The following is a 12,043-nucleotide window of genomic DNA, read 5'->3' as shown; positions in this document are numbered from 1 at the left end:
ATACACATTTTACTCCGTGTGTTTACTTCGAGAATGTTCCCAACCAGAGGAAGCTAAGAAATTGGGAGCATGTGAGCAGCGTATTCCATAGTTCTAATCAGTGGCGTATCTACCATGGGCTAATGGGGCCATGCGCTGCACCCCCTGCTCCCAGGACCAACCAATCCCTACTGTGGCTGCCCATGTGGTGCCCCCTTTCTAAACATGTCCAGTGGTGCCATCTCTGCGGTGGTATATTCGGCACTGTTCCAGTGTCTTTTCTGTGCATGTGTCATCTTTGAAAATAAATCACCAGAAAGATGTCACTGATGGGAAGTGGCATGGGGTGGGCAAAATTTCCCCCCATGTGTCCACAAAGTTATCCGAAATATCTTCAGTTCTCATAAGCTCCTAATACACTAAAATAATGTTTTTAAGGACATTTTCCTTAATTACCATTATTTTAGTATTCATGATGACTCTTAACACAGGAGTTGTCTCTGATATCTCCTGGGTAAGTCCCCCTGCGTTACTTTCCACACTCCCCATACATTAGTACAGAGTACATTAGTATGGGGATATGGAAATTATGCTATTCTGAAAATTTTGTATTTTCGGAATTAGATGGTGTTACTATACACCACTGTCAGGTGGTTGTATAGCGGGTTACACTTACCTGCTGTCAGTGTGAGCAGGTCCTCCTCCGGCGCTCCCTGGTCCCTCCTCTGGCTCCGGTGGCTGCTCTTACACTGTGTTCTCCTGGCAGAACACAGTAAAGTTTAGAAAAAAATAACATTTTTTTTTTCTTCTAAACTTTACTGTGTTCTGCCGGGAGAACGCAGTGTCAGAGCAGCAGCCAGAGCTAGAGGTGGCTGCAGCAACCAGGTAAGTGGGGCAGAGGGAGGTGAGCGAAGGGGGGGACAGAATTACCGTAGCTGTAGGCAGTGCTGCGCATGCGCTGCCTTTACGGATGCAACGGCGCATGCGCAGCACTGATTATAGCTGCTGTAAGGTAGAGCAGGCAGGGAAAAGTATCTATTTTGCGAAAAGCTGTCATCGCAAAAATGACAACTTTCTGGAATAGATACTGATGGAGAGGAGGAATGATGACTTCCTCCGGTAATTAGGTAGAACGCCATGCGAGTTCTACACCTAATTACCTCCTAGAGAATTTTTAGTCATGATGAATAGGCCCCTATCACTGTTACTAGTAGCTATGTTGTTGTATATATTAGAGATGAGAGGGGCACTCTGCCCTGCATCTGAGTAAGCTCTTCCATGGCTGACTGGCATTTAAAGCACACAGGCCCTACTCAGCACCTGGCTCCTGGCATAGACTCCTCCCCTTACTATTCCTGGCTCCTCCCACTTCTTAGTCTATGCTCTTACAGATATAATTAATATTACAACAACATACAAGTGTATATTATTGTGTGTGTTAAAATACACACACTACAGAGCTCATCGTGCAGGGGATTCATACATATGCCATAGTCAGACCTTTGGGACTGTTTGGTTCTGTAGGTAAAGCTGGCACTACATTGGTGTAGGTCACACACAAATAAAAGGAAAAACATTAAAGCCCTGGTTTAGCAGTTGTAGAGGATTAGATAGTGATCACTGTAGGAATTATTTAGGGCAGGGGTGCTGAACGCAGAGGAGGACACATCAGTGCACACCAATTATGCCACACACAACCCATTCACGTTACGCTACACACAACCCATTCACGTTATGCTACACCATAGTATTCCTTATACACGTTATGCTACACCATAGTATTCCTTATACACATTATGTCACACAGTAGTGCCCATTCACGTTATGCTACACACAACCCATTCACGTTATGCTACACCATAGTATTCCTTATACACATTATGTCACACAGTAGTGCCCATTCACGTTATGCTACACACAACCCATTCACGTTATGCTACACCATAGTATTCCTTATACACATTATGTCACACAGTAGTGCCCATTCACGGTATGCTACACCATAGTATTCCTTATACACGTTATGTCTTGCAGTAGTAGTGCTCTTTATAACTCATTACTGTATGTCTTGCAGTAGTAATGCTCCTTATAACATGAAGCCACACATTAGTGCCGCTTACACATTAACCACCCCCTCACCTTGTCCCTCTGTGTACCTTCATCAGAGTGCCCAGCTGCTCTGCACACAGCTTCTCCAGAATTGGCGGAGCATGCCAGCCAATGTCGCGGTGGGGGACCCGGTTTGCAGTCTCTTTGAATTTGCTGACTTACGCATCAGACCTTGAGAATGACTGCGCTGCATCTCCTGGGCGCTTCATATAAGCAGTGTAATGTTATACCACAGGAGATTGTTACATTCTATCTACTCTCTCTATACAGAACTACTTGATGTCTCCAAATTCCCCGAAGGATCCATATACCTACAAACGTCTTTTTTATCTCTTTGGCAAAAGGTATGTAAATGTCTGACCGTAAGCGGGGGAGAATGGGGGGGGGGGGGGAGAATGGGGGGGACTGACCTCTTCATCTAGATTGTGACACAGTTCAGGCGGAATGTAAATATAATATGTTAAAGTGTTATGTGCCTAGCATTGTTAATGTGTAGCCAAGCATTGCATATTTCGGAGGCTGATGACCTATAGTAGCTGGATCTTCCTTTCCATAACTGTATATGATGTGTCCGGTTTTGTATTTTTTCTATTCATTTCATGCATAGAGGAGATATGTTTGAATAAATATATATATATATATATATATATATATATATATATATATATATATATATATTAATCTAGGGCCAGAAAGTAAACGGTGACCTGGCCCTGATTTTTTAGTCACACCAAATGTATTAAAAGTATTTATTTAAACAAACAAATGTTTTATTTAAAAAAAATAATAAATTCCATGTTTAAAGAAAAAAAGAAATGTAAAATCACCTCGAATGACCTCCAAAAACACCTTTTTACTTTATTTTATTTTATTTTTTTGCATTTTTCGTTCTATTTGTTTGTATTTAAACAGAGAAAGTTTTTACGGTTTGTGAAAAAAAAAAAAAAAAAGGCAAAAATCAGCCATTTGACACCAATTAAAAGCCTCCAGTACTTTCCTTATGACCACTAACAGCCTATGGTCCTGCTGCCTCAGTTGACAATTTTTGGGGGTCCAGGATGGTTTTCCCACTTTTTCATGCCCTTCTCCCAGTTCACACGCCCTCACCGCGAGTAGAACGAATTGGCATGTCTAATTGGATCTTGCATTTCTCAGGATAGCGCATTCATGCAAGTGTGTGTTTAATGAAACTCAAACTCACATAAGTGTCATACAAGCGGTATCATTAAAACATTATAGTGTTCCAGTGCATTGAAGAAATGGGTGGTTCTGTCGCTTCTTAAATGTCTGTGTATGTGACTGGATGACCATGCAAACACAGATTATTTGATCCTACAGGATCTTGGAGTATTAGGGATTCCCATTAACCATCAGTAACCTCTTGCAACCATTGCGTAATGGGAAGGTAACTTGCTGCCACAACCAAGCTCCTAGACTGGCACCAGGAACCACTTTTCCCAGGTTCTTACACTGGCACCTGATACCACTTCCACCAGGCTCCTACACTGGCACCTGGAACTGCCTACTTCTGGGTATGCATGGTCACTCTGCTGCAAAACTTCCTGGTTAGTGTCTACTAATTCCCACTGGTCCCTCACCAAGGACAAGTCTCCAGGGTAGCTGGCAGAGGGCTTGAGCTTGTAGACATTGGGCTCAATCCAGAACAGACGGAGAACGGAACAGCATTTCGCGATATTCTGGTTGTCACAGGATACAGTAGATGAGTAGTCTTAAAAGCAAGATGTTTATTGCTGAATGTCTTGAGAAAAACACTTCCCTATGCAGATGGTGCTTGATGGTATCACAGCATACTGATATTACAGTACAATCCTTGATGTTCTGAAGGATACACATATTTCGGAGCACGCAGTCCCATCTGTTATCTGGTTCCAATACACAATACCACAGGGGGGTAAAATCCTCTTTGGGTCCCTTAACCAATCAACCTAAGTGCATTCACTCAGCTAACATTGCCCTTATGGGCTGTGGGGAGTGGTCTGTGTCTGAGCCCACCTGAGCAGATAGTCAACACCCAGGTTCTGGTATGTCTGGAGGAGAGGGATGGTTCCCTCCAAAACTTCCAGGATGCTTCCAGGGTACCTTTCTATCTCCTCTTCCCAAATCTGGGCTCCAGTGACAAGCAGACAAGATCCCCAGCCAGCAGTCTCCAGTTCACAGAGTGTTTGTAGCTCCAAGCTACACAGCTTTATATATGGAAAAGATAAATATATAGTGCACACTGTTCTTCGATGGTTGCAACAGGTGAGGATAATTCAATCTGCAGCTTTCCTGAAGTGTCTCACCCGTTCAGTTAGGGATGTTTAGGAACTTCCTTCAGCTATCTTCTTTCTGTGTTACATAACTCACATGAGATGGCGTAGATTGCCAGACATCGTGTACGGCAATTATAAAGATTTTATTTAGAAACAGGTAGGTTATTATACTCACCCTCACTGTATTAATAAAGCTCTCTGAACATTTATTTCAAGTACCTGATTGATGTCCGTCGGTTATTAATAACAAAAACAGATCCAAGAAGAGAATTTTGGAAAGGGATGTAAAACAACAGCATGGATGATGCTTGAAAAGTAGATAGTATTTAATTAAAAAAATACAAATACGAAAGAATGGCCACTAATACAAGCTAGTACAAGCAGTTTACAAAGAGATGAAATGAGAGTGTACATAAAAAGCCACGCGTTTCACACAACATCCATCCGATTCCTCGGGCTGGTGTGTTACAGAGCGCAGTACGCAACCGCTAGCCAAAGCGTAAGTACATAGTATAAATCCTTACTAGTATGCCACGGGGAGAGCGAGTGACAAAATGACATACATGACAATTACAAGCAGACAGAGTGACATGGAAGGACCAGTGTGACAGCTGCGTGTAGAGCAGTAATTACGGATAAGATAGAGATGCATACAGAATGGATTTCACATCACGCATGACAGGGACAAGTGACAAAGACTGTGAACATACAGGAGACATAAAGTAGAGGATAATGTACCAGGATCACTAACAAGCTACAGGCAGCGCTGGTTCCTCTGCTCCGCAGATTCCTGGGGAAAGGTTTGCTGACCGATCCGGACCACGAGCACTGGCATAAACAGCGGCGTATTATGGACCCAGCGTTCAGCCACACGTGAGTCTGGAACACTTTCCATAGATGTCCCCTGTCTGGCCAAGCCTAAGGCTGGTCAGCTCTGGCTCTTACAGAAGGTTATTGTAGGTACCTCAGGCAGGTGATCGGAGTCTTTAACGAAAAGGCCGAGCAGCTCATGGATCAATTGGCGGAGAAAGCGGATGGGGAACAGCAAGTGAGTCTGCACGCCGTCATCAACTGCGTCACACTGGATGTCATCACAAAGGTCAGGTGCTACTCAATAACCATGCGTTTTACTGTAACCTCCAGATGCAGAGTAAATAGATTGTGGTTACCTCGCCCGCAGGTCGCGTTCGGAATGGACCTCGGCTTGGTGGAGGGAAACCAGACGGCTTTTCCTAACGCCATCTCCAAGGTTCTGAAAGGGATGGTGCAGTATATGCAAAACCCATTCATGCAGGTAAGATCATGGTATAAGGCTACCTGCATCATGTAATCAGCCCAGGGTCATATATGAGTATCACAGCTATATATTGCTCAGAGGTAAATCTCTCAATCATTCATGCACACATATACATACACACACACTTATATATATATATACATACATGCATAAATACACACATACTGTACATACATATATACATACACACATACTGTACATACATATATACACACACACATACTGTACATACATATATACACATACGCACATATATACATACACATGCATGCATACATACATACACACACACACACATATATACATGGGTTGGATACGTGATGTTGGCACTCGGGATCCCGGCTGTCAGAATCCTAACCCTCTACCTCTCCCTACCCTAACCGTAACCCTCTCCCCCTGGTGCCTGACCCTAAACCCAGTACTTACCATTGGGATTCTAAGCGCTGGCATCCCCACTGTCAGGATTATGACCAGATCCCACATACATGCATACTCACCTACAGCAGCCATAGATCCAGCTGAGGGGTACTTGAAGAGGGCAGTGTAGGACTGGGGCATGAAGGGGATAGCTGGGTCTATGGCCTCTGATCATCTCACTATCACCTTCATGGTCTCGGATGACCTGTGTACTGGTTTCGGTTCTTTGGTAACACTCCTCTCCTTGTGGCAAAGACCCTGTGACCGGACGCCTTTCGCCTAGGCCGGCCCTGGTCGTGGGTTAGCGCTTTTGGACTCCCACTCAGTCAGTGACCGCCTGTCACTGACTCTGCCCACTGCGCCGTGGGCGTTTAACGATGCTGCCACCACCAAACTCTACCATCAGCGTTTGGAACCGCTTATTCGGTACCCTCAGGCTCCTACGTTGGCACCTGGGACCGCTTCTGCTGCGTATGCGTTTGATTAACTGCGGACACACCTCCTGTTTGGTGTCGGCTGTTCCCACCTGAACCCTCACAATGGACCAGGTCTGCACGGTAGCTTGGCAGAGGGCTTGAACTTGGAGACACGGAGCTCTTATCCAGAACAGCAGGAGAACGGAATAGCGTTTTGCGCAATTCTGTTGGTCGCAGGGTTGAGTCAATTGAAGTAAAGGCAAACGGTGTTTATTTGCTCAATGTCTTAAAGAAGACCTTCCCTTCCGTCTGAAGGGGAATATCACACAGAAATCAAACATCAATTCTCCACAAAGGATTTTCAGGGTTGTATCACATACAGGAATCTTATCAGCAGGTCTCCTCCACACAGAAGTTACAGGGTTGTACCACATACAGGGCTCACAGTCCCTCTTTTTATGTCATTCTTACACACAACATCACAGGGGGGCAAATCCACCCTGTGCTCCTTCCAGCCAATCAGGCTATCTCATAGAACATAAATAAATACGTCTTACATTTCAAAGGAGTCTCTCAATATCCTCCTTCCTAATCCACCAACACAAACTGATTTATCATACATTATACTGTCTCCTAAAATGTTGGTATAACATGTCACAGGAAATGGTAAATGACATTCATCCTTATCAGTTTGGCATTTCCAACCTTAACACATTCAGCTTTTAGAAGTGGCATCCAAAAGGATCTTCTTTAAAAACAAATTGTCTTTTCAAAAGTAAGTTCTGTATCTGAAGTGTTTGGCTATATGACACCATTCACACCTTCACACAGTAACCTTCCAGCCAGAGGTCACTTGGAATGCACTTCAAAGAAAGCTTTGTTACACAATGGGTCTGACCACTATCATACTGTAGGTCAGGATGATTAACATATCACTTCCTATGTCAGGAGGTGAGAAGGTCTCATAACCATTTCACTTAACTGTTACAGCCTTCTAAAACAAAACAACTTATACATTCCTTCTAAGTGCATTTTCTCTACAAAATATACATTTAAACCATATAGTGCATAGCCTATTAAATATACGTTGCTTCATGCACTAATGCATTGCAGATCAGCTGCAGTGCATTACAGCAATACATATATACTTTAATACAGTTTATTATAAACCATGTGCCGTGTGCTTTTACACTGTCCTTTTAAAAATGGCGCAAAGGCATGAGGGTTAATCCCCTCAATGCCGCGGCAGCCATTTTAATCACGTGTGGTCGGCCTCCGGCCACAGACCCCTACATTTAGCATAGTTTCTCCTGAATGCTTGTACTGCTGCCCACTGTATGTTGCCCTGCATTCACCTGGCAGCATTATAGGGAATAGTAATTGCAGATCTCTATGGTGACTACGGGTTGGGTATGATGTCCCAACCACTGAGTAGCCGCCAGAAATAGGCAGAATCCCGATGCTGAAAGATCCCGACAGGGGCAGGTAAGTATACTAACCCTACCCCTCTTCCCCACCCAAACCCTCCCTTAGTGGGGTGCCTACCACCAACCCCCGCCCCCTAATCATAACCCTCCCCGAGGGGTGCCTAACCTTAACCCTCCCTGGGGGGAGCCTAACTCTTCCCCCCCGCAGCTAAACACTAAGAGGGGTCAGCTTACCGTCGTTTGGGAAGCCGCCTGTCGAGATACCGGTGTCGGTATTTATACTACATGCCGGTGTTTACACCTTGGGTGCTCTTAGTACAGACTTCATGCACCGGAATGACCAAAGCTGCAGTTATTATTTCCCAATGGCCTGTAATATGCAGCTACAGTCCTAGGTCCTAAAGATTTGTCCGTGGAGACTGGTCCCTAGTCATGTCCCTATTTTCTAATACTGGCCAACTGTACAATACAAGGCCTCTTATCTGTATATTGTACAGTATGCCACTCTCACAATCTATTGTTATACTCTGGGCTTTATACATTAATATCTAATTAAAAAGAGCATTGATTGAACATCATAATGGGGATTATAGTGCATAAAGGACAAGTCAGTACCTCTCAGGGGCAAAGTAACCTCGGATACTTATTACAGCATTGGTAATTATGCGCGGTGCGTTGTGGTACCGTAGAATATTATAAGACGTCCGATTACACACCTGTAAGCTAATGCGTACAATTCACTATATAAAAGCACATGACTCTGATTGTGGCCTGCTCCGGAGATGTACGCTATTCCGATGGTCACGCAGGTGAGTGATCATCGGCAATCCGCGCATGTACACGCGGCTATAGGGCTACGCGGGAGGATTATCAAAGGATCTGCGTCTGATGCTGCGTCTTTCTACACAGTGGCTTGGATTTGTGGAGGCGCCTGTGGGCGTCTCAGTACGTATTCCGGCAGGTGCGACATTTACATATCCCCTCGCTGCAGCTGCGCACACAGACAGCGTTGGCATTGGCGTACATCTCTGTATCAGGCCCTCTATGTGGTAATGAGAATACTATAACCCTCCTTTGTGCCTCCAGTACATGCCCCAGCACTGGCCATTTATCCGGGAAGTGCAGGAAAGTGCAGAGCTGCTGCGTGAAACTGGCCGCCAATGTATCGCGCAAAGGAAAGAAGAAATGCTGAGCGGAGAGGACGTTCCCAAAGACATCCTGACCAAGATCCTGCAGAGCGCAGGTATTGGGCGTAGTGTGCAGGTGATGGGAATAGTGTGCAGGTGGTGGGGGGTAGTGTGCAGATGTTGGGGACAGTGTGCAGATGTTGGGGACAGTGTGCAGATGTTGGGGACAGTGTGCAGATGTTGGGGACAGTGTGCAGATGTTGGGGACAGTGTGCTGGTGGTGGGGACAGTGTGCAGGTGATGGGGACAGTGTGGGCTGTGTGCAGGTGATGGGGTGTAGTGTGCAGGTGATGGGGGCAGTGTGCAGGTGATGGGGGCAGTGTGCAGGTGATGGGGGCAGTGTGCAGGTGATGGGGACAGTGTGCAGGTGATGGGGACAGTGTGCAGGTGATGGGGACAGTGTGCAGGTGATGGGGACAGTGTGCAGGTGATGGGGGATAGTGGGCAGGTGATGGGGGATAGTGGGCAGGTGATGGGGGATAGTGGGCAGGTGATGGGGGATAGTGGGCAGGTGATGGGGGATAGTGGGCAGGTGATGGGGGATAGTGGGCAGGTGATGGGGGGATAGTGGGCAGGTGGTGGGCGTAGTGTGCAGGTGATGGGGGATAGTGTGCAGGTGATAGGGCAGTGTGCAGGTGATGGGGCAGTGTGCAGGTGATGGGGCAGTGTGGATAGTGTGCAGGTGATGGGGACAGTGTGCAGGTGATGGGGGCAGTGTGGATAGTGTGCAGGTGATGGGGGTAGTGTGCAGATGTTGGGGATAGTGTGCTGGTGGTGGGGACAGTGTGGAGGTGATGGGGACAGTGTGTGCTGTGTGCAGGTGATGGGGACAGTGTGGGCTCTGTGCAAGTGGTGGGGGATAGTGTGCTGGTGGTGGGGACAGTGTGCAGGTGATGGGGACAGTGTGGGCTGTGTGCAGGTGATGGGCGTAGTGTGCAGTTGATGGGCGTAGTGTGCAGGTGATGGGGGCAGTGTGCAGGTGATGGGGGCAGTGTGCAGGTGATGGGGGCAGTATCAAGGTAGTGTGCAAGTGGTGGGGGGTAGTGTGCAGGTGGTGGGGGTAGTGTGCAGGTGATGGGGATAGTGTGCAGGTAGTGTGGGCAGTGTGCAGGTGATGGGGGCAGTGTGCAGGTGATGGGGGCAGTGTGCAGGTGATGGGGGCAGTGTGCAGGTGATGGGGACAGTGTGCAGGTGATGGGGGCAGTGTGCAGGTGGTGGGGGTAGTGTGCAGTGGATGGGTGTAGTGTGCAGGTAATGGGGGCAGTGTGGGTAGTGTGCAGGTGATGGGGTGTAGTGTGCAGGTGATGGGGCAGTGTGCAGGTGGTGGGGACAGTGTGCAGGTGATGGGGACAGTGTGGGCTGTGTGCAGGTGATGGGCGTAGTGTGCAGTTGATGGGCGTAGTGTGCAGTTGATGGGGGCAGTGTGCAGGTGATGGGGGCAGTGTGCAGGTGATGGGGGCAGTATCAAGGTAGTGTGCAAGTGGTGGGGGGTAGTGTGCAGGTGGTGGGGGTAGTGTGCAGGTGATGGGGATAGTGTGCAGGTAGTGTGGGCAGTGTGCAGGTGATGGGGATAGTGTGCAGGTAGTGTGGGCAGTGTGCAGGTGATGGGGGCAGTGTGCAGGTGATGGGGGCAGTGTGCAGGTGATGGGGACAGTGTGCAGGTGATGGGGGCAGTGTGCAGGTGGTGGGGGTAGTGTGCAGTGGATGGGTGTAGTGTGCAGGTGATGGGGGCAGTGTGGGTAGTGTGCAGGTGATGGGGTGTAGTGTGCAGGTGATGGGGGCAGTGTGCAGGTGGTGGGGACAGTGTGCAGGTGATGGGGACAGTGTGGGCTGTGTGCAGGTGATGGGGTGTAGTGTGCAGGTGATGGGCGTAGTGTGCAGGTGATGGGCGTAGTGTGCAGGTGATGGGCGTAGTGTGCAGGTGATGGGGGCAGTGTGCAGGTGATGGGGGCAGTGTGCAGGTGATGGGGGCAGTGTGCAGGTGATGGGGGCAGTGTCAAGGTAGTGTGCAAGTGGTGGGGGGTAGTGTGCAGGTGGTGGGGGTAGTGTGCAGGTGATGGGGATAGTGTGCAGGTAGTGTGGGCAGTGTGCAGGTGATGTTGGCAGTGTGCAGGTGATGGGGCAGTGTGCAGGTGATGGGGCAGTGTGCAGGTGATGGGGCAGTGTGCAGGTGATGGGGCAGTGTGCAGGTGATGGGGCAGTGTGCAGGTGATGGGGACAGTGTGCAGGTGATGGGGACAGTGTGCAGGTGATGGGGGCAGTGTGCAGGTGGTGGGGGTAGTGTGCAGTGGATGGGTGTAGTGTGCAGGTGATGGGGGCAGTGTGGGAAGTGTGCAGGTGATGGGGGCAGTGTGGGTAGTGTGCAGGTGATGGGGTGTAGTGTGCAGGTGATGGGGGCAGTGTGCAGGTGATGGGGGCAGTGTGCAGGTGATGGGGGCAGTGTGCAGGTGGTGGGGGCAGTGTGCAGGTGGTGGGGACAGTGTGGGCTGTGTGCAGGTGATGGGGTGTAGTGTGCAGGTGATGGGGTGTAGTGTGCAGGTGATGGGGTGTAGTGTGCAGGTGATGGGGTGTAGTGTGCAGGTGATGGGGTGTAGTGTGCAGGTGATGGGGTGTAGTGTGCAGGTGATGGGGACAGTGTGGGCTGTGTGCAGGTGATGGGCGTAGTGTGCAGGTGATGGGCGTAGTGTGCAGGTGATGGGCGTAGTGTGCAGGTGGTGGGGGGTAGTGTGCAGATGTTGGGGACAGTGTGCAGATGTTGGGGACAGTGTGCAGATGTTGGGGACAGTGTGCAGATGTTGGGGATAGTGTGCAGGTAGTGTGGGCAGTGTGCAGGTGATGGGGATAGTGTGCAGGTAGTGTGGGCAGTGTGCAGGTGATGGGGGCAGTGTGCAGGTGATGGGGGCAGTGTGCAGGTGATGGGGACAGTGTGCAGGTGATG

At 48.4% G+C, this 12,043-nt stretch overlaps 1 protein-coding gene across 1 annotated transcript in view; it reads left to right on the top strand.

The window, feature by feature from the left end:
- The window catches only part of LOC148474097 (cholesterol 24-hydroxylase-like), a gene marked incomplete at its 3' end in the record, with an annotated part of 54,612 nt that overhangs the window by 20,915 nt on the left and 21,654 nt on the right, over positions 1-12,043 (top strand). The window contains exons 4-8 of the mRNA XM_088459088.1: positions 2,359-2,432; positions 5,148-5,234; positions 5,322-5,460; positions 5,542-5,655; positions 9,005-9,161. Of these exons, the coding sequence (XP_088315214.1) occupies positions 2,359-2,432; positions 5,148-5,234; positions 5,322-5,460; positions 5,542-5,655; positions 9,005-9,161 (571 nt within the window). The remainder of the gene's footprint in view (positions 1-2,358; positions 2,433-5,147; positions 5,235-5,321; positions 5,461-5,541; positions 5,656-9,004; positions 9,162-12,043) is intronic.

This window comes from Taudactylus pleione, unplaced genomic scaffold (assembly GCF_031769625.1).
Source record: "Taudactylus pleione unplaced genomic scaffold, aTauple2 ptg000894l, whole genome shotgun sequence".
Classification (NCBI taxonomy): Eukaryota; Metazoa; Chordata; class Amphibia; order Anura; family Myobatrachidae; genus Taudactylus; species Taudactylus pleione.
The sequence above is the reverse complement of the archived record's forward strand: the minus strand, read 5'-3'. Positions and strand labels throughout refer to the sequence as shown.